Raw genomic sequence first — 23,267 nt, 5'->3', positions numbered from 1 at the left:
AGGCCTTTAACACTCTTTATTTTTTTAAAAAATAAAAAAAATCACTTTTTTAGAGCTACTATTATCACCCCAATTGTTTCTAAAAATCAATCTCTTCAAATTTGCCATAAAAAAAAAAAAAAAACCATTTTTTTGCGTTTGGATGAATTTTTGTTGTTGTTGATGTTAACCCTCTGACTATCAGAAGAAAAAAAACGTTTCTAATTTAAAGTTCGACTGTGATATAAGTATAACTTGATTAAAGATTAAAAATTATTCAATATTTTTTTTCGATTTAAGAATTTAAACTCGAATTCTGATAAACACTAAACAATTAGTATTTTGATGAAACTCATTAATTACTTAAACTCGATTGATGAATCTAAAGCAAAAAGATTTTTAACATGGAGGATGGAAATTGAAATTTTTTATTTTTACAATAACTCTACTCAATAAATTTTTCAAAAAAAATAAATAATTCTACTCAATAAATAATAGGTGGGCAATTATCCAAAAATTGCAGCTTAGTTACTTCCTGGCTAAGGTGAAGAAGTTTCTTTGTAAGAAGGGAGCATCGTTTCTCCACTGCCACGTCGTCAAACATTCCCTTCAAAACAAAAAATCCACGCACACGTTAGCATTCACCACCGAATCATGGCCGCGTCGCAGTCATCCTCCGCCGTAGGCAACACCAACATCATGCTCGCAATCTTCGAGAAGAAAACAAACACCGTAGATCTCTACCGTCCCCTCCGCAACTACATCGCCTTCCATTACTCTGAACGCGAAGCACAAAACCTCGAAGACGATCTTCAAACCCTAAAACAACTCCGTTCCGACCTCGAACGTCACTCGGATCCATCTCTACCCGCACGACGTGACCTTTTCATAACTTATTTCAAAGCTCTATGTCAAACCGAAACTCGATTTCCGATTTCATCTGAACCTGATCACGTTAACGCACTCACCTTCGTTTGGTTCGATGCGTTCAAACCGAAGCAAAAAGCTTCTCAGCAAAATATTCATCTTGAGAAAGGCGCTGTGTTGTTCAATTTGGCCGCTGTTTATAGTCAGATTGGTTTAACATTTGATCGGAATACAGTTGACGGCCGGCGGCAGGCTTCTCATGCGTTTATGGCGGCGGCAGGCTCGTTCGGTTTTCTTAGAGAGAATGCTTCTATGAAAATCTCCGTTGGAAGTTCCACCACTCTTGATTTGTCCGTTGAGTGTGCTGGAATGTTAGAGAAGCTTATGCTTGCTCAGGCTCAGGAGTGTGTGTTTGAAAACACTATTGCAAAAGGAAGTACTCCTGGTGTTTGTGCTAAGATCTCTAGGCAGGTCTGGAATTCAATTCTCTAATTAGATCATGTTTTCGTTGATTTTAATTATGAATTATGAATCATGCTATTGATATGTTTATCTAAGGACTTGTTTGGATCGAAATTGAATAATTTGAGTTTATCTGCTAATGTAAGCATGTGTGAAATTGTTTCGGAGAACTTACGGAAACAACTTATAATATGGTAGTAATTTGAAAAAATGGATTATCTGAATGTAATCACATGGGTCGGTGTACCAGACACACCTTTGATCAGAGGTGTTGGTGCTGCAGGGATAACATGTCTATAAGTTGTTTTCAGCTTGTTTCCATAAGCTCTCAGATAGCTTATGAAAACAAGTTATACGGGGTCGAGACTAAGATGAAAATAATTTGACTTTATATATTATTTTTTGTTGTAGAAATAACTTATTCATAAGAACTTATATGATAAGCGTTTATGCTGTAAATGCTTAATTAAGTTATCCAAACATGACCTAGTTTTGATATGGGTTTTGGTTTTGTGGCTGCGAACTAACTTGTGTTTGAGTTTTGAATTGATGTAGGTTGGGCTGTATTACGAGGAAGCATTGGCTGCACTGAATGTTGCGCCTTTAAGTCAGCATTTCGATAAGTCTTGGATAGTTCATGTGCAATTGAAGACAGCTATTTTCTATGCTGAAGCTTGTTATAGATATGGACTAGAGCTGCATGAGAAAGAGGAAATAGCGGAGGAGATTGCGCGGTTGAAGAGTGCTGTTAGTGTGCTTACTGAGGCGAAGAAAAACTCCAGGGGCGCTGCAGCACAGCTTCTTGATGCCATTAACAAGTTAGAGGTTAATATTAACAGAAACCTTGAAAGGGCTGTCAAGGAGAATGATAGAGTTTACTTGATGAGAGTTCCTCCTGCTAGTTCATTGTCACCTCTTCCGGCCTTTGCTATGGTGAAGCCGATGGTCATGAGTGAGGTGCTGGATGCGAGTAAAGAGAAGATGTTCGCAAGTCTTGTTCCTGACAATAGTGCCAAGGCTCTCTCCAGGTACACTGAAATGGTTGATGGCATTATAAGAACACAGGCTGAGAAGTTGCAGCAAGCTAGTGAGCTAACCCGAGTTAGGCTTAGGGAAATGGAATTGCCGGATTCTATTCTTGCTCTGGAAGGAAATTTTACTCTACCCACAAATCTCAAAGAAGATGTGGAGGCTGTCCAGATTAGTGGGGGGCCTGCTGGTTTGGAATCAGAGTTGCAGCAGCTTAAGGACCTAAGGAGGGTTAATCAAGAACTGCTGGTCCAGACCGAGGAGTTGTTGCAGAAGGAATCAAGAGAAGATGCTCAATTTAGAAGTCAATTCGGCACTAAGTGGACTAGGCCTCAGTCAAGCACTCTGACAAAGAATTTGTTGGATAGACTGAATAGGTTTGCAGGTAACTTGAAGCAAGCTGCTGAGAGTGATGCTAGGATTGAGCGTTCAGTTAGAGAACATGCAGCACTGATGGCCATCCTTGATGCCCGTCCGGTAAAGTGTTTTCCTTTAAATTTGTTATAAGATGTTTGGTTCTTGGTATGGTCAAAATACATTGTGTAAGTCATTCAATCTCATTTGTCTTTTATCAGATTGAATCTGCACTTCCAAGTTTGGCAAGGCCAATTATGTCTTTTGATCAAAATGAAGATGCTATTGTAGGGTCCCTCAAACAAAGCTTGGTATGTCGTTTCTGGTCTTGTTATTGTTATGTTTGGATTTTCAAGGAATAAAATCTATGACTAATTCTTTACTCCATAGTGTAGATATACCTGTCGTTTATTATTTTGAGTATTAATTTATCCACTTTTAAGATCTGGTGAAGGATAATTCTATTTTGGTATATCTTGAAATACAATATTTTGGTATATTTTGAATGTGTTATGCCTGGTTTTAATTGGTTTTGCGTTGAGGAATATTTGTAGCTATTTTCAGGATATTTAAGCAAAAATGTAATCTGGGAAACCTAATACCGTAAATAGTTAAATAAATATTTGAGCTTCCAATGCTAAAATTACGGCTGGATCATTGCATTCACGCTCTTCGTAAATTTCAATTGAACTCATATATGCATGGTAAGATCATAGATCTTACATTATATTGGCTGACTGGTTCAGTGATCCTTTTTATATCATACTTTTCGAAACTATAACATCCTTGCTATGTATATAACGGATTATAAAATCTACTGATCAATTGAGCGTTGAATGGTTTTCTTTTCTTCTTTACTATTCTCTCAACTAGAAGAACGAAAAAATCCTGGAATAAATTTGAGATGTGAAATTGAATGTTGTGTTGATTAGAGCTGAGAACATGAGAATGCATTTTTAATTACATCTGAAATATTTGTAGCTTGTCTTTTAGTGTAGTGGTTCATACTCAATTTTATGTTCATTGATACAGAGGCAACTAGAAACTCTAGGAGCTCAAAGGGCTGGTCTTGAAGACATGCTTAGAGAGATGAAAAGAAAGGTAAGACTGATAAGATCGATTCATGTAATTATGTTATTCAACTTGCGGAACAGAAGTGAGACTTTTCTGTCTAGTTATAAAAGGCCATCTTTTCCTCCAATGTGCATTATTTATGTTCAAAATGCTGGTTTTCTAGCGATATCCAATGATATCAAAAGTAATATCACAAAGCCCTACTGCCTCTAATTTGATCTATAGACTATAGTGATATCATCTGGTTAGCTTTCTTTATTGATGTTTTTGATAGGAACTGATATCAAAATATAAACTAATAGTAAGATTAGAATATAATCCCAAGAAATTCGAGAGTCTTGGTTCTCTCCCCTCCAAGTATTCGAGTGCCCAATCTCTCCCTACCAATCCTTTACCCCAATCCCTGAATACCTTTCTTTTCTTCTGCATCTTATTTATAATACTAAGTCCTATAGCTGTTACATAGAAGTTTAGTAGACAGCAATTACTACACACAAGTAACAGTTACTTATTTATAATATTATTAAATAAACTACTATTATTCTATAACTGCTGCCCTTAGGAGTCCTATTACTAACAATACTCCCCCCCTAAAGATTCACCTTGTCCTCAAGGTGAAGGATAACATAAGTGTCCACCAGGGTCCCATAACTTGAAGTAGAGTGACAGAGCAAGGTGTGAAACATGATAACTAATGCATACATCAGACACTCTTCTGGGGAGGAATTTTTGGCAGCAATAGGCACAGTGCCAGTTTGATCAAACCAGAGGATAATCCACCCTTCACCACAAACACGTCTGGATCTGGCGGCCTTGGCGGCGGTGGAGGTAGGCCGCCCAACTCGAGTGAAACCCATCCCTCTTCGATAGTTTTTCTAGGCAATTAGATCTACTTTGGTCTCTTGTTGCTTTTCCACAATGATGACATTCACGGAGGAATTTTCTGCATCCCTTTCTTCTGCGTTCTCTGCCTTTTCCTCATTTTTCTCTTCTGCTGTCTGAATGAGTTCAGAATTTCCTTGATCAGTTTCTTCTGATTGAAGGCTGAATGTGTGAGGCGTCGATAACTCCCATTCCAATCCAGATTCCTCTTCTTCATCTGATATAGGTAGAACGTCTCTATACTCTGGCTTAAAATGCCAAAGTAGTGCAATGTGAAACGCTCGCCAACTCGCATGCAGATGGCATCGACTCCACCACTGCCACCATACGAGAGCACGGTTTCGCAAGGCTTTCACCGCCTCCAGCAACTTCTCACCCTCCTGTGTTCCCACGACATCAAAATGTTTCTCAATACAAATCAACCACCAATAAGCGTCACTGCTGCCATCAAATTGTGGCATGTCCATTTTCCCTCTACTGTGAATTTCTTGCCCTGGATCAGAACTGCTCTGATACCAGTTGATAGGAACTGATATGAAAATATAAACTAATAGTAAGATTACAATATAATCCCAAGAAATTCGAGAGTCTTGGTTCTCTCCCCTCCAAGTATTCGAGAGCTTGGTCTCTCCCTACCAATCCTTTATCCCAATCCCTGAATACCTTTCTTTTCCTCTGCATCTTATTTATAATACTAAGTCCTATAGCTGTTACATAGAAGTTTAGCAGACAACAATTAATAGTAAGATTACAATATAATCCCAAGAAATTTGAGAGTCTTGGTTCTCTCCCCTCCAAGTATTCGAGAGCTTGATCTCTCCCTACCAATCCTTTATCCCAATCCCTGAATACCTTTCTTTTCCTCTGCATCTTATTTATAATACTAAGTCCTATAGCTGTTACATAGAAGTTTAGTAGACAACAATTACTTCACACAAGTAACAGTTACTTATTTATAATATTATTAAATAAACTACTATTATTCTATAACTGCTGCCCTTAGGAGTCCTATTACTAACAGTTTTCAAGGGCCATTTTTAACATGTGATACCAACTAAGATGAGACTCCACTATTTTTTTACAATATGAGCAATCCTAATTTTCCCTCTAATGATTGCATGTCTAATCCTATTTTGACTTGTGTAATCAACCACCCCTTTTTAACAATCTCTTCTCTTCTTCATCGAGCTTACTTCCTCAGCTCTTTAATGGCCACAACTTCCCATAGAACATTGTAGCTTTGGTGGCTGTACACACAAATTTTCCGATAAGTCAAGGATACATTATTTAATGACACCTCATGTATTTCTCCATTTCAACTACTATACTTGGATTTAGCGATTGACTTATTCCTCTATCTTAACATTTTGTATGATAAACTCAACACACTTTAAATGTGAGATTTATGATATTGTATATTGTCCGTTTTTTACTTTCAAGCTAGGAAGTATATCTCTTGTTATACTTGCATTTCATATATTTCTACTTAGCTGATGTGTTCCCAAACTTGTCTCCATATCTCCAACTGTCTATTTATATCTTTTAACTCTCTGACGAGGACATTATCTCCCAGAAAAGCATGCACATTGGCACTCTCCCTTGGACACGTTTAACATGCATGCCTAAAACTAGAATAAAAAGATAAGGGCTCAAAGTTGACCCTTGTTGGACACCTATACTATACCGTATGATCACAGGCAAACCTTTTGTATTCCAGTCCTGTGTTCTTGTACTAGTTTTAACACATCTTGATTGCTCAAATGTAAGCTATTCAGACTCCTTTCTTATCCAAAGCCTGTCACAAATAATGGCTTGATGCCTTTCTCCTTGTTATTTCTTGTGTATATATAGAGGTTACAAGGCTATATATATAATTACACTAAATAATATATAATTATACTAAATAATTACAATTATTGGAAACAAATCAATTTCTGATTTATCTAATAAATATAATAAGGAGAACAAGTCAACTCCTTATTCACATCCCCCCTCAAATTGATGCGGCTGGTCGATGAGCATCAATTTGCCAACAAGAAACTGATGACGTGGGCGAGGAACAGCCTTGGTAAGAATATTGCAATTTGCAACTGAGTACTGACATGAGGAAGGGATATTAGTCGGTCATCATAGGCGTCACGAATTGAATGACAATCAACTTCGATATGCTTGGTGCGCTCATGGAAAACAGGATTTGCAACGATCTGGATGGCACTCGTATTGTCAGCATAAAGTGAGGTTGGCTCTGTCTGAGGAAATCCAAGTTCAGCCAAAAGACCACGAAGCCAAATTATTTCTGAACAAGCAGCAGACATGGCACGATACTCAGATTCAGTAGAAGATTTAGAGACTCGTGCTTGTTTCTTACTTTTCCATGAGATCAATGAAGAGCCAAGAAACATGCACCAACCAGTAACAGAGCGTCGAGTATTAGGGCATCCTGCCCAATCGGCATCACTATAAGCACTCAACTTAGGAGAATTTCCAATGGAAAAGAATAGGCCACGATGAGAGCTTCCCTTCAAGTAACGAATTATACGGTGAACTGCTGCCAAGTGAAGATGACGCGGAGAATGCATGAATTGACTCACTTGTTGAACAGCGAAAGATATGTCAGGACGAGTAATGGTCAAATAATTAAGACTACCCACAAGTTGTCGATACAATAAAGGATCAGGCAAGAGATCACCATCATCACGATGATATTTAACATTAACCTCAAGAGGAGTATCCACTTGATTAGCCGATTGGAGACCCGCCATGGAAATCAAATCGGTGGCATACTTGTGTTGATGGAGGAAGATACCCTTTGATGTAGCATGAACCTCAAGACCAAGAAAATAATGCAGGTTACCAAGATCTTTCATATGAAAGGAGGCATGTAACTGTTCTTTAAGTCTCTGAATGGAAGCATTATCAGAACCAGTAATAACCATATCATCAACATATAAGAGAAGCAGGACAATTCCTGTAGACGTGCTATGAATAAATAGAGACGAATCATATTGACTCTGACAAAAAGAGAACCCAAGTAGAGTGGAGCGGAATTTTTCATACCATGCTCTAGGCGCTTGTTTCAAACCATATAAAGAGCGTTTGAGCTTGCATACACCCTTAGATGACGAGAATAGACCTTGAGGAGGAGTCATATAAATATCTTCAGTCAGGTCACCATGAAGAAAAGCGTTCTTAACATCCATTTGATGAAGAGACCACCCATTAGAAGCAGCTATGGAGAGTATCGTGCGAACAGTTGTCATTTTGGCAACCGGTGCAAATGTCTCATCATAATCAATTCCATATTCCTGCTTGTTTCCTAAGGCAACCAATCGAGCCTTGTAACGGTTGAGAGACCCATCAGAATTCAGTTTCACAGAATACACCCATTTGCAACCTATGGGTTTGATATCAGGTGGACAAGAAACAATATCCCATGTAAAACTCTCTTGAAGTGCCTGAAGTTCCTCATTCATTGCTTTAATCCAGCGAACATCTTTAACAGCCTGTGAGTAACAAGTAGGAATGGATATGCTAGAGAGTGAGGCAGTCAAAGACGTATGTTTGGAATCATACCTGTCTGGGGAAAATCTATCTGGTGCTCGAGATGTTCGACCAGAACGTCTTGGTTCGACTGGTTCAGGATCAGGTGGCGGCTCAGTGTCGGAAGGGGCAGTAGGAACCTGTTTAATGCGTTGTCTGACATATGTAAATCCTGGCTTGTAACGTTCTATAGATTGAGGCATAATAGAAAAATTGGGAAGAATAGCAATATCATTTATGTCAGGAGAAATAGAATGAAACATGAATTGATTATCAAAAAATGTAACATTCCTCGAAACTCGTAAGCGATGATTAGAGACATCATAACAAACAAAGCCCTTATGAGAGTTACTGTACCCCATAAATGCACACTGAACAGACTGTGCTCCAAGCTTATGCCTTTCAAACAGGGGTAGGTGGACAAAACACACACACCCAAAAGTATGTAAATCACTATAATCAGGCTGAAATTTAAATAGACGAAAGAAAGGAGAATCAAATTCAATAACTGTAGAAGGAAGACGATTAATTAAAAACACACTGTGGAAAGAGCTTCCACCCAAAAACGGGGTGGCACGGAAGCTTGAAGAAGTAAAGAGCGTGTCACATCAAGCAAATGGCGATTCTTTCGCTCTGCTAGACCATTTTGTTGCGGGGTATTAGGACAAGATCGTTGAGACAAGATCCCCTTATGTTGAAGGTACTCCTGAAACTCATGAGACATGTATTCACCACCAGAGTTAGAGCGAAAAATTTTAACACTTGCTTGAAATTGAGTTTCAACATATGTCAAAAATTTCTTAAACATAGAAAACACCTCAGACTTAGATCGAAGAAAATATATCCAAGTAAAACGACTGTAATCATCAATAAATGTGACAAAATATTTATAATGAGCATGAGAAGCTATTGGAGACATTCCCCACACATCACTATGAATCATCTCAAAACAATTGGATGCACGATGAGCACCTGACGGAAAAGGAAGTGTTTTACTTTTAGCCAATTTGCAAACAGGACATGAAATAGAAGCAGTACAAACGACTTGTTTATTTCCCAACAAACCAGTTTTAAATAAATGAGACAAAACAGTAGAGTTTGGATGGCCCAATTTTCTATGCCAATCCTCATAAGAGTTCAAAACATTATTACAAGCAAGAGATAAATGACTAGAAATAAACTGAAGCGGAAACAATCTTCCCACTTTAGGCCCCTTCGCGATCACTTTCCCCGACACCTGTTCCTGCACAAGACAACCAGCACGAGAAAAATTAACATTACAATTGTTATCCACCAATTGACCAACCGACAATAAATTAGAAGCAAGTCCGGGTGATACAAGCACGTCTTGAAAATCAGAGTTGATGTCACCAACATCAGTGATGGAGAGTTTATTACCATCAGCAATTTGAATTTGTTGATTACCATGATAAGAATGTAAATTGTGCAAGTATTCAGAGGAACCCGTCATGTGATTGGATGCACCAGAATCAAGAAACCATGGACGAGAAACATTAGAAGACTTACCATGAATTCCCATATTTGATAGAGCAGCAAGTACCATTTGTTGAATCATTTCAGGCTGTAGAGAACCACCATCAGATGCACTAGTAATTGTAGGAGGCGCTGCAGAGCTAGTAGTGGCATGTAAAGCTTGTGTTGGATATTGTGTTCGCCGTGGGGGACGGATGGGACAATCAAAGATAACATGACCATTTTGTTTGCAGTATTTGCAAAACTTAGCGGTACAGCTGCGAGCAACATGCCCAAATTGTTTGCAGGTGAAACATTGTACTTGTCGCATATCACGTCCCTTACCTCTACTTTGAGCAGCATATGCAACTGGCACTGGTTCAGATATGAAAGCATCATGAGACATGGTTCCTTGAGTAAGGAGACGTTGTTCCTCCCTGAGAAGTTCACCAACACAAGTATCCAAAGAAGGAACAGGATTCCTATTCAGCAAAGCACCTCTAACTACCTCAAATTCCGGACGAAGCTTCATGAGAAATTGATCACGCCTACTAGTGTTGTAGACCTCTTGGACAGCCGCGAGAGAAGCCTTGGGAACATCAGCATGTATAATAGCAGAGTGTTCTGTCCACAAGTTCAAAAAACCAGAATAAAACTCTTGAACATACAAGTTACCTTGTTTGTAATTGGCTATCTCTAACTCCAACTGAAAACGCTTGGCCGCATTATCTTGATTATAAATACGCTTCAAATAGTTCCACATCTCTTGAGCAGTTGAAAAGGAACGTAAATTATTAATCATTTGAGGATCAATGGAACTGAGAATCCAAGAGATAATTTGAGCATCTTTGTATTCCCACTCTTCTAGAGCAGCTTTTTCTGTTGGTGCCTTAGAGACATCATCGAGGTGACTCCATAATTTGTTTCCTTTGACATACATCCTAAACTGAAATTCCCAAGCAGGATAATTTTTGCCGGTAAATCGAACACAAAAATCTTTTGCTTTCTCGGAAGTCATGTTAACAATATTCCAAACAACAAACAGCACTTAAGTGAAAAGGAATACTGACACGTAGAGGCAAGTGGACAAGGAAGAGCTTCACGTGACCTTTATGAGAACAAAAATAGTAACAAAACAATTCGTGAATGGAGAAGCCGCTGATAACAAAACAAGGGAAAGCCACAAATAACAAGAGCCAAGAATCAGAATCGAATCACAAGTTAGAACCAAGAAATCGAAATTACGATCTGTGACGGCGAAAACACACAAAAAACACGAACAGAAACCAAGTGCTTCACAGGAAGTGGCGGCTAGACCTAAAACCAAGAAAGACTCAAAAGCTGGAAAATTTGGGATCGTACCTAGAATGATACCATGTCACAAATAATGGCTTGATGCCTTTCTCCTTGTTATTTCTTGTGTATATATAGAGGTTACAAGGCTATATATATAATTACACTAAATAATATATAATTATACTAAATAATTACAATTATTGGAAACAAATCAATTTCTGATTTATCTAATAAATATAATAAGGAGAACAAGTCAACTCCTTATTCACATCCCCCCTCAAATTGATGCGGCTGGTCGATGAGCATCAATTTGCCAACAAGAAACTGATGACGTGGGCGAGGAACAGCCTTGGTAAGAATATCTGCAATTTGCAACTGAGTACTGACATGAGGAAGGGATATTAGTCGGTCATCATAGGCGTCACGAATTGAATGACAATCAACTTCGATATGCTTGGTGCGCTCATGGAAAACAGGATTTGCAACGATCTGGATGGCACTCGTATTGTCAGCATAAAGTGAGGTTGGCTCTGTCTGAGGAAATCCAAGTTCAGCCAAAAGACCACGAAGCCAAATTATTTCTGAACAAGCAGCAGACATGGCACGATACTCAGATTCAGTAGAAGATTTAGAGACTCGTGCTTGTTTCTTACTTTTCCATGAGATCAATGAAGAGCCAAGAAACATGCACCAACCAGTAACAGAGCGTCGAGTATTAGGGCATCCTGCCCAATCGGCATCACTATAAGCACTCAACTTAGGAGAATTTCCAATGGAAAAGAATAGGCCACGATGAGAGCTTCCCTTCAAGTAACGAATTATACGGTGAACTGCTGCCAAGTGAAGATGACGCGGAGAATGCATGAATTGACTCACTTGTTGAACAGCGAAAGATATGTCAGGACGAGTAATGGTCAAATAATTAAGACTACCCACAAGTTGTCGATACAATAAAGGATCAGGCAAGAGATCACCATCATCACGATGATATTTAACATTAACCTCAAGAGGAGTATCCACTTGATTAGCCGATTGGAGACCCGCCATGGAAATCAAATCGGTGGCATACTTGTGTTGATGGAGGAAGATACCCTTTGATGTAGCATGAACCTCAAGACCAAGAAAATAATGCAGGTTACCAAGATCTTTCATATGAAAGGAGGCATGTAACTGTTCTTTAAGTCTCTGAATGGAAGCATTATCAGAACCAGTAATAACCATATCATCAACATATAAGAGAAGCAGGACAATTCCTGTAGACGTGCTATGAATAAATAGAGACGAATCATATTGACTCTGACAAAAAGAGAACCCAAGTAGAGTGGAGCGGAATTTTTCATACCATGCTCTAGGCGCTTGTTTCAAACCATATAAAGAGCGTTTGAGCTTGCATACACCCTTAGATGACGAGAATAGACCTTGAGGAGGAGTCATATAAATATCTTCAGTCAGGTCACCATGAAGAAAAGCGTTCTTAACATCCATTTGATGAAGAGACCACCCATTAGAAGCAGCTATGGAGAGTATCGTGCGAACAGTTGTCATTTTGGCAACCGGTGCAAATGTCTCATCATAATCAATTCCATATTCCTGCTTGTTTCCTAAGGCAACCAATCGAGCCTTGTAACGGTTGAGAGACCCATCAGAATTCAGTTTCACAGAATACACCCATTTGCAACCTATGGGTTTGATATCAGGTGGACAAGAAACAATATCCCATGTAAAACTCTCTTGAAGTGCCTGAAGTTCCTCATTCATTGCTTTAATCCAGCGAACATCTTTAACAGCCTGTGAGTAACAAGTAGGAATGGATATGCTAGAGAGTGAGGCAGTCAAAGACGTATGTTTGGAATCATACCTGTCTGGGGAAAATCTATCTGGTGCTCGAGATGTTCGACCAGAACGTCTTGGTTCGACTGGTTCAGGATCAGGTGGCGGCTCAGTGTCGGAAGGGGCAGTAGGAACCTGTTTAATGCGTTGTCTGACATATGTAAATCCTGGCTTGTAACGTTCTATAGATTGAGGCATAATAGAAAAATTGGGAAGAATAGCAATATCATTTATGTCAGGAGAAATAGAATGAAACATGAATTGATTATCAAAAAATGTAACATTCCTCGAAACTCGTAAGCGATGATTAGAGACATCATAACAAACAAAGCCCTTATGAGAGTTACTGTACCCCATAAATGCACACTGAACAGACTGTGCTCCAAGCTTATGCCTTTCAAACAGGGGTAGGTGGACAAAACACACACACCCAAAAGTATGTAAATCACTATAATCAGGCTGAAATTTAAATAGACGAAAGAAAGGAGAATCAAATTCAATAACTGTAGAAGGAAGACGATTAATTAAAAACACACTGTGGAAAGAGCTTCCACCCAAAAACGGGGTGGCACGGAAGCTTGAAGAAGTAAAGAGCGTGTCACATCAAGCAAATGGCGATTCTTTCGCTCTGCTAGACCATTTTGTTGCGGGGTATTAGGACAAGATCGTTGAGACAAGATCCCCTTATGTTGAAGGTACTCCTGAAACTCATGAGACATGTATTCACCACCAGAGTTAGAGCGAAAAATTTTAACACTTGCTTGAAATTGAGTTTCAACATATGTCAAAAATTTCTTAAACATAGAAAACACCTCAGACTTAGATCGAAGAAAATATATCCAAGTAAAACGACTGTAATCATCAATAAATGTGACAAAATATTTATAATGAGCATGAGAAGCTATTGGAGACATTCCCCACACATCACTATGAATCATCTCAAAACAATTGGATGCACGATGAGCACCTGACGGAAAAGGAAGTGTTTTACTTTTAGCCAATTTGCAAACAGGACATGAAATAGAAGCAGTACAAACGACTTGTTTATTTCCCAACAAACCAGTTTTAAATAAATGAGACAAAACAGTAGAGTTTGGATGGCCCAATTTTCTATGCCAATCCTCATAAGAGTTCAAAACATTATTACAAGCAAGAGATAAATGACTAGAAATAAACTGAAGCGGAAACAATCTTCCCACTTTAGGCCCCTTCGCGATCACTTTCCCCGACACCTGTTCCTGCACAAGACAACCAGCACGAGAAAAATTAACATTACAATTGTTATCCACCAATTGACCAACCGACAATAAATTAGAAGCAAGTCCGGGTGATACAAGCACGTCTTGAAAATCAGAGTTGATGTCACCAACATCAGTGATGGAGAGTTTATTACCATCAGCAATTTGAATTTGTTGATTACCATGATAAGAATGTAAATTGTGCAAGTATTCAGAGGAACCCGTCATGTGATTGGATGCACCAGAATCAAGAAACCATGGACGAGAAACATTAGAAGACTTACCATGAATTCCCATATTTGATAGAGCAGCAAGTACCATTTGTTGAATCATTTCAGGCTGTAGAGAACCACCATCAGATGCACTAGTAATTGTAGGAGGCGCTGCAGAGCTAGTAGTGGCATGTAAAGCTTGTGTTGGATATTGTGTTCGCCGTGGGGGACGGATGGGACAATCAAAGATAACATGACCATTTTGTTTGCAGTATTTGCAAAACTTAGCGGTACAGCTGCGAGCAACATGCCCAAATTGTTTGCAGGTGAAACATTGTACTTGTCGCATATCACGTCCCTTACCTCTACTTTGAGCAGCATATGCAACTGGCACTGGTTCAGATATGAAAGCATCATGAGACATGGTTCCTTGAGTAAGGAGACGTTGTTCCTCCCTGAGAAGTTCACCAACACAAGTATCCAAAGAAGGAACAGGATTCCTATTCAGCAAAGCACCTCTAACTACCTCAAATTCCGGACGAAGCTTCATGAGAAATTGATCACGCCTACTAGTGTTGTAGACCTCTTGGACAGCCGCGAGAGAAGCCTTGGGAACATCAGCATGTATAATAGCAGAGTGTTCTGTCCACAAGTTCAAAAAACCAGAATAAAACTCTTGAACATACAAGTTACCTTGTTTGTAATTGGCTATCTCTAACTCCAACTGAAAACGCTTGGCCGCATTATCTTGATTATAAATACGCTTCAAATAGTTCCACATCTCTTGAGCAGTTGAAAAGGAACGTAAATTATTAATCATTTGAGGATCAATGGAACTGAGAATCCAAGAGATAATTTGAGCATCTTTGTATTCCCACTCTTCTAGAGCAGCTTTTTCTGTTGGTGCCTTAGAGACATCATCGAGGTGACTCCATAATTTGTTTCCTTTGACATACATCCTAAACTGAAATTCCCAAGCAGGATAATTTTTGCCGGTAAATCGAACACAAAAATCTTTTGCTTTCTCGGAAGTCATGTTAACAATATTCCAAACAACAAACAGCACTTAAGTGAAAAGGAATACTGACACGTAGAGGCAAGTGGACAAGGAAGAGCTTCACGTGACCTTTATGAGAACAAAAATAGTAACAAAACAATTCGTGAATGGAGAAGCCGCTGATAACAAAACAAGGGAAAGCCACAAATAACAAGAGCCAAGAATCAGAATCGAATCACAAGTTAGAACCAAGAAATCGAAATTACGATCTGTGACGGCGAAAACACACAAAAAACACGAACAGAAACCAAGTGCTTCACAGGAAGTGGCGGCTAGACCTAAAACCAAGAAAGACTCAAAAGCTGGAAAATTTGGGATCGTACCTAGAATGATACCATGTCACAAATAATGGCTTGATGCCTTTCTCCTTGTTATTTCTTGTGTATATATAGAGGTTACAAGGCTATATATATAATTACACTAAATAATATATAATTATACTAAATAATTACAATTATTGGAAACAAATCAATTTCTGATTTATCTAATAAATATAATAAGGAGAACAAGTCAACTCCTTATTCACAAAGCCTTCTGCCAAACTTCTCTAAGTACTTCAATCACATGCATTCTCCAAATCCAAAAAAAAATCTCTGTAGGTCTTTTTGATTTCACCAATATCACTCCATCAGTATTCATACAGTTATATAGCTTCCATTGTTGACCTACCAAATTAATTTTCTAACAAGAGTCTCTTGTCTTATTTTCCATTCAACCTCCCTCCCAAATTTTCATAGTATGAATATAAAATTTATTCTCTGGTGGCCACTCCAACTTAAGTCCTTTGAATGCTCCTATCTTCTTTACCATTCTTCCCTGCATCCTCGTTTTCCTCTGTTTTTTGCACTCACCCGCATCCTCGTGCTCTTCTGTTTTTTTTGCACTCACTTCAGTACCTTCCCTACTATGCTTCATTAGAGTATCAGATATACATATGTGCTGATAATCAACTGCACCATCAGTTTTATCGTATATATGCATCACAGCTCCCAAGTGTGGAGGCCCTGTTTTCACTCTTGATTCTTGCGTAAAGGATTCATAATTCTTTTTTTTCCTTATATTAAGTAATTCATTCCTTGTATTTTTGTTACCTTATTTTGCAAGATAAATTAGTGGCTTGTATTATATTTTATCCATTTAGAGGTTTCTATTGTAATGCTGCTGTAGGTGCAAAGAATTGATGGGAATTTGTTTCCTCCTATGTAGCTTGTTATAATGAAACTATTAGACACAAAAATCATACATGCTTATGCTTTTATAAATATCTTCAGGATGATATATTGCCCAAGTTGATGACATCCACCGGTTCTTATGAGGATCTTTTTAAAAAGGAGATAGCAAAATATGACCATATTTCTGAAGACATAGCTCAGAATATTGAGGCACAAGAACAACTCTTGCTGCAAATCCAGGTGTGTTTATATCTGGACACCCTTGTAAATAGTCTCTTGCATACAAGAAAGAAATATGTCGCAACCATCTAGGAGATTTAGTTTTCATTTTTTGGGGATTACTTTTTTCCATACATTGGTTATTCACATGAATTATACTCTTGGAAATACTTGATTTATAATAAGACCTCTCACTTGATTACCCCTGACCAATGCCTAAATAAATACTCTAGCAGAAAATGCAGACTTGCTATTTTTATATTTCATGCTTCTTAATCTTGATTTCCACTCAGAGAGATGAACTAATGTCTGGAAAGGCAAAAATGGTATTGTTGTTGTAAGCAAGGGCATGTCAGACATCCCTTTGTAGTTGTATTGATGGTTATAGACTTTTTAATTGAATGTGATAGATGTTAGAGGAAATCAGGAAAGTTAAATGATAATTGTTTGCCATTGTTCACAGGCTCAAAATGATGATTTTTCTGTTATCTTCAATCTTGAAGATTACAAAGGTAGGTATTCGTTGTTCTTCTCTATAAGATTGAATCGGATTTTTATACTTCATCTGGTTAAAAAGGTTAAATCTGTTTTTGGAGAATATGTATAATGTACATAACACACACACACACACACACACACACACACACACATATATTTTTAATTTTCAGTAGTGGTAATTAATAAATAACTTGTTAACTTCATACAGAATGCTCCATTTTTATAGTCCACCCTTCTTGTTTTGATGAATTCCTTGTAATCTTTCCAGCTTCACGTGAAAAATCCTACAAGCAGATTGAAGCTGCCATAGCAAAGTTTCGAGAAATAAAGGACAACATCAATGAAGGGTTAAAATTCTATGTTACCCTGCAGGCAAGACCTTGAGAACTTCCCATTTTATTGTTTATATTTTTTCCATAAAGCTAAGCATGCTGCTATCATTGTTAATTTAAATCGTTCCTCATATTATTTGAATGTGTTTGGATAGTACTGTTTGGATCACATATTTATGATGCAATAGAATTAATATGCAATTTCTTTGTTCAATTAGGATGCAATCACAAATGTAAAGCAGCAGAGCAATGACTTTGTAATGACAAGGAACATCCAGTGCAGGGAAATGATTGAAGATGTTCAGAGACAAGTAGCTGGTCTGAGCTTCCAGGATAAAAACACAGGTGGCTATAACAACAACTACCCTTCAGTGGGAAACCAAAATCAAAGATCCAATACACAAACAGATCCTCGTCCCCAGAATCCTTATTATCAGCCATCTGAGCAACCACCAGTTTCTTCATATGCTCATCCCCCTCCATCATACGGCCATTCACATCATCAGCCTCCGCCTCCATACCAAATCCCGCCAACATCAACTGCCCCGTACCCACCCCCTCAGGTCCATCAGCAGCAGCCACCAGCAAACCATGATTATGGTCAACCCGCCTATCCTGGATGGCGTGCTCCATACTACAATAATGCACCCACACACCCACAACAGCAACAACCTGGTCCTAGGCCTCCTTATACCATTCCATCTCCATATCCTCCACCTCACCAAGGTGGCTACTATAAGCAGCAATAGTGTACTTTCAAATATCCTGTAGGATAAATATAATATTCTTTCCGATCACTATCTCTTGAATAAATGAGGTTTAGCCACATCTAGCCTTCGTCTTAAAAGCCTGTGAAAATCTTGTTTTTTGGGGTATCATATTTCGGTTTTTTGGGGTATCATATTTAGGTTGCGTTGGTTTGCATTGTGATTGGATTGTGAATAGCTTAAGCATATACAAACAATATTGTATGTATAGTTTGTTGACTTGTACTTTGCGAAGGGGATTCTATTTCTCAGTTTTAAAAAGAAACAAATGTGCATCACTACATATTCCTTCTTTTTGGAGTTTTTAAACTGATGATTGATAACTCCATATATATTGCTAGAATCGTCTCTTTCTTCGGCTTGGTGGTGTATGTTTGCATAAAGCCATACTACTATTTTTGATTGCATGATATTTAATTTGAAATCGTGGATTGTTTGATTCAAACCGTATGGCGTTTCAAAGTGCAATTTCAATTTCATCCACTTTCACGTTTTTTTCAGTTTGGATGAAATTTTTAAACTTTCCTTTTTATTTTTTGGCTAAATACCTTCCTGAGTCCTTTAAGTTTCATGTTTATTTCAGATAGATCCTTTAAGTTTCTAAGGTTTCAGACATGTCCTTTAAGTTTCGAGTTTGTTTCGGATAGATCCTTTAAGTTTCGAGTTTGTTTCTGATAGGTCCTTTTTATCAACCTCCGTTAAGCTAAAGTTGATATGTCCGTTAAGCCAAAGTTGATCTGGTTGGGGAAAAAATTGATGCCAAGTTTCAGAGAGAACCACCTCATCCATTTAACGGACATATCAGCTTTGGCTTAACGGACATAACAACTTTGGCTTAACGGAGGTTGACAGAAATGACCTATCCAAAACAAACTCGAAATTTAAAGGATCCAATAAGATATTTGACCTTGTTTTTTTCATAAAGAAAATGTCGCGTCTTCTTTAATTGTAAAAACTTCGTAATACATTGCAAATAGTATTATATAGTTGATGTCTCAACTCTCAACTATAGAGGCTGCCACATAATTTAACCATCAATAAATATTCGGCAGTGGAAATGATGGGTACATAAAGATTAACCTAACTGCAGCAGCAATAATTCTGTCACTCTGATATAAATGCACTTGTTTTGTTGATTCATTCCCCTGCTAGTATAGAGAGGAATAAAAAATGATTGAGCGCAGATTACTCAATGCCTACCGACCGCTTCACACGACACTGAAGCAGCCACAAAAATCACAAGGAATATAGCTACAATTTACTACTCCCTCCTTTTTTTTTTTTTTTTTCTTTTGATGTTAACTTTAACTATATTTTAAAATATTTGATGTTTTAGTATATTTAACATTGTTTTTCTAAATTTACCCTTGTTGAAAAACACACCTTAAAACTATTAAAAGTGTTATGACCTTTAGCTTACCACATGTGAATTTAATCATAAATAAGGATATTTTAGTCCAAAACATACAAATATTTTTATACTTTAATTACTCTTTAAGACTTCTAAGAACTAAAACATGAAAAGATAAAAAATGGAGGAGTATGAGTTAAGAGGAGTTGGTGTTAGGTTAGCCGTTCAGAGAATCATAAAATGTTTCTCGGTGTCTATGGTCCCATGCAAATCACCTGAAATTTAAGAGGTATATAATTGTATTTTGATATTTAGAAAATTTTCCTAATCATATAAGAGAGATGAAATAAAGTCATGTCCATTAATATATATATAGACACACATACATATAAATGGAAGTCACAGTGTCTTCTATATTATAGAGTTATTGAAAGAGGGGTTAACTATATGCTTATTGCTGAACATCAAAGTTAGCAAATGCTCGGCTAATAGTTCTCAATAATGATTTTGTTTTTTCTTTGTCCCTCGTGGGTTCTTTAAGTACTTCAAAGAGTGAAAGACGATATCATAAATGTTAAGAAAAACATAAGTAAAAAAGTTAAAGGAATAAAAAACAAAAGGTAAATATGCAAGTAAAATAAGTTGCTTGTTTGATTAATGTGTCTACGATGCAATTTACAAGTGGCATTTATAGACCAAGATACCAGCACCTATTTCTTATCAGCCAACCACGATTGTTGTCAACTACGATGGTGCTCTTAGTGTGGTTACTCAACTAAACTCGTGTGGTTGTGTTCAAGATCACCTTAATTGTATGCGTGATATTTCATGTTGTGCGATGAACTGTTTCTGTTATTCTTCTGCACATTCTCACACAGTGAGAATGAATCATCCATTAGAAAGGAAAAAAAGAGTTGTAAAGGTGGAGGAGATCATGAAACATTAAAAAAAGCGAAGGAAACAAAATTGAGAGAAATCATTCGCACTCTCACACTCCAAATGATGCTTTGCTAAAATGTAGTCCGATATGGTCATCCTATTTTTGCCTAAATTAAAGTTATGCTTTGCTATGAATTGAAATGCTATTGCTTAAAGGATAATAGGAAATACATATTAAAAGACACTGAAAAGTAAAAGTTTACAACAAATTATAAACTTCATGTTGTAATAATGCTTATTATTATTATTCATAATTGGCTACTAGTTAATTAATTGTACTACACCTTGCGCCTAAGAAGGACAAAAAGTCCAACTATATTAAGGTTTTGTAAATCCATTATAGCAGGAATTTCCATCACTTTCTTAGTATAGCGATGAAAGAGTTCATCAAGAATTCCATTTCCAAAATGGTTCTCAATTACTCCTTCCAGCGCAGCTCTGTGGAATGAAACATACATTTGAGCATTAACTGGAATGAAATGGCTTTTAGCATCCATTGTTTCCATTTGCTCAATGATGAAATCATCATTGCTTTCAAGAATTTTTATCAGATCCTTAAGGGGTGAGAAAAATATTGGTATATTGAAAGTGTCCACTTTTTCTTCATCAACTTTTTCCTGCAATCACATGAGGCAAATAAAAATAAATGTTTTTAGTTTAAATTTGAACTAAATGCATTTGACTTTCTCGATTCTTTTTTGCTTATATTTCATTCTAGAGAAAGTATTCAATTTAAGATAATCATGGAGCGATTCCTTACCTCCTTGGCCATGTCTAATAGGCAAGTTCCAAGAAGTTCAAAGTTTTTACCACAGTAAAAATCAGAATCAAAAGTAACATCAGTTGCAGCAGGAATTTGAAGTGCCATTAGTCCATTTCCCACAAGCTCTTGTGCTCTTGCATGCAAGAAAATTTCCATGTCTTTTTGATACTGATTTGCATAAGCATCTACAACTTCCTTCGGAGCATTTGTGTAATGAATTCTCCCTTTGTTACAAGCAGCAGAACTTCTGTCTGTGATCTCTTTAGGAACCTTAGAAATCCAATTTAGTGATGCAGATGAATGAACTACATTAAGGCTTTCCTTTGGAAATAATCTTCCATAGAAAGAACCAGGAACACCGGCTGCAAAGTAGTTTCGGTTTGATGGAAGCTTTTTGAAGAGTGTGTTGAAATCATTTGAAATTTGGTCATTGAAGAAAACTTGAAACTCTGGGATAGCAAGGCCTTGTGACTTGTATTGGAGTTCAATTGCTTCTATAATGCATTGAATTGCAATGAAGGTGTTTGGTCCTGTGGAGCACCCTAAATCTGCAATGCAAATTTGTTTCCTAGAATTATTTGAATTAGTGTTGGGATAAAATTTGTTGGCTATTGCTCCTTGGATTAAGCTTTTAGCAGCTTCAATTCCTACTCTCTGTAGAAAGGAAAAAAAAAAAAGATGTAGTTAATTATCCCCTCAACATAAATGTCATATTATCACTATGCGTCAGGAGTGCGACAAGATCATTTACAGAAGCTTCAATGTGTAACTTTTAATCACCGCGATTTTGGTGTTTTCTAAACAAACACTTTTAAAATGTAAAGGCTTTTGATTTTTGTATGGAAAATTTGATTTTGCCTTCAAACCTTGGTTTGATTAGAAGTGTGATAAAGAAATAACCTTTGCAAGTTAGAAAAAATGTGTTAAACAATCAAACTTGTTTTCACACTAAAAAAGTCCAAATTAAGTCACTTTAGCTCAAATTAAATTTCAATAAAATTAATTTTACAAAATCAATTCTATTAAAAAAATAAGGTTTATCAAAAAGCCACTTAAACATCAAGTATGGTGCAATTCAATTCTCATAACACAGAAATATTTGATCTGCTGAAAATCATCCATGGTCTAATGGAGAATGAAACTCAGCCAGAACTATGGTTGCAACTGATTTTTCTTTTTTTGTTATTTGCATGTTATTTATTATATGGACAAATTCATAAAGAAATAATGAATGCCAGATAAATTAAAGTTATATTATATAATTGCACTGTGTTTAAGATAAAATAAATAAATAATTAGAGACAAAGTATAGGAAAAAGGTATTGATATAATGCCTGAGTTTTTGAGTTTTGGGCATAACTGTGAGGGCCATCTCCTCCTTTCATTGCATAAGATTCAGAAAAGGCCTTACCAAATCTGTTATATCTGCATGCATGCTTTATTAGACTCCAAAAGCAAGGAATTTGGAAAATAAATAAAATAAATTAAAATCATGGCCAAGACTACTAACCCTTCAATCTCTTTGAAGTGTTTCCAAGGAAAAAGCAAATACACCTTGGAGGAATCTTGGTTAGTTGACGATGTAAGAAGAAGCTATAACTATAATATATATAACTGCGCATTTATTTCATTTCATTCAGTATCATGACACAACATAAATGAAATTACGTTAAAATCATGAGTGCAGATGGCGTATGCATGAAGAAAGTATTGAGAATAGTGACAATGTATGAGTATGACATGACTCAACTGCCAACTTTGTTCGGTTAATAAATTAAACGGCAGGGATGTTACTTCTCAGTCATCATCTACTATTTCAATTTTTGAATTACAGAATAAATGCTTCTAAAATAGTAAGATCTCTTTTTTTAATAAACTATCAATTACACTATCACTCTACCACTAATTTGGTCACCATATTATTAAAATAAAC

General features: G+C 37.1%; 2 protein-coding genes across 3 annotated transcripts; one reads left to right on the top strand and one right to left on the bottom strand.

The window, feature by feature from the left end:
- Nucleotides 1-495: 495 nt before the first annotated feature.
- On the top strand, nucleotides 496-18,590 carry LOC11440696 (vacuolar-sorting protein BRO1). The gene is made up of 8 exons (XM_003592526.4): nucleotides 496-1,317; nucleotides 1,864-2,814; nucleotides 2,913-3,002; nucleotides 3,724-3,792; nucleotides 16,565-16,705; nucleotides 17,148-17,196; nucleotides 17,451-17,554; nucleotides 17,733-18,590. Exons 1-8 carry the CDS (start codon nucleotides 634-636, stop codon nucleotides 18,261-18,263), a joined length of 2,619 nt encoding a protein of 872 aa, XP_003592574.2. The 5' UTR covers nucleotides 496-633; the 3' UTR covers nucleotides 18,264-18,590.
- A 2,105-nt stretch (nucleotides 18,591-20,695) lies between these two features.
- LOC11440695 (loganic acid O-methyltransferase) lies at nucleotides 20,696-22,935 on the bottom strand. Of its 2 annotated transcripts, none has more exons than XM_024784687.2 (4): nucleotides 22,845-22,935; nucleotides 22,669-22,759; nucleotides 21,332-21,988; nucleotides 20,696-21,188 (listed from the first exon to the last, which is right to left on the bottom strand). In XM_024784687.2, exons 2-4 carry the CDS (start codon nucleotides 22,717-22,719, stop codon nucleotides 20,850-20,852), a joined length of 1,047 nt encoding a protein of 348 aa, XP_024640455.2. In that variant the 5' UTR covers nucleotides 22,720-22,759; nucleotides 22,845-22,935; the 3' UTR covers nucleotides 20,696-20,849. The 2 variants fall into 2 exon arrangements, with proteins under 2 accessions (XP_024640455.2, XP_039685950.1); XM_039830016.1 differs by having other exon boundaries at nucleotides 22,669-22,750.
- Nucleotides 22,936-23,267: the final 332 nt, after the last annotated feature.

This window comes from Medicago truncatula, chromosome 1 (assembly GCF_003473485.1).
Source record: "Medicago truncatula cultivar Jemalong A17 chromosome 1, MtrunA17r5.0-ANR, whole genome shotgun sequence".
NCBI lineage: Eukaryota > Viridiplantae > Streptophyta > Magnoliopsida > Fabales > Fabaceae > Medicago > Medicago truncatula.
Note: the sequence above shows the minus strand (reverse complement) of the source record. Positions and strands in the feature narration are given on the sequence as shown.

Coding starts and splice junctions, on each gene's coding strand:
- LOC11440695 (XM_024784687.2), bottom strand. CDS start 22,719: ATGAAAGGAGGAGATGGCCCTCACAGTTATGCCCAAAACTCAAAAACT. Junction 21,989..22,668: donor CCCAAAACTCAAAAACTCAG/GCATTATATCAA, acceptor TCCTTTCTACAG/AGAGTAGGAATTGAAGCTGC. Junction 21,189..21,331: donor TATTAGACATGGCCAAGGAG/GTAAGGAATCGC, acceptor ATGTGATTGCAG/GAAAAAGTTGATGAAGAAAA.
- LOC11440696 (XM_003592526.4), top strand. CDS start 634: ATGGCCGCGTCGCAGTCATCCTCCGCCGTAGGCAACACCAACATCATG. Junction 16,706..17,147: donor AACTCTTGCTGCAAATCCAG/GTGTGTTTATAT, acceptor CATTGTTCACAG/GCTCAAAATGATGATTTTTC. Junction 17,555..17,732: donor AATTCTATGTTACCCTGCAG/GCAAGACCTTGA, acceptor TTGTTCAATTAG/GATGCAATCACAAATGTAAA.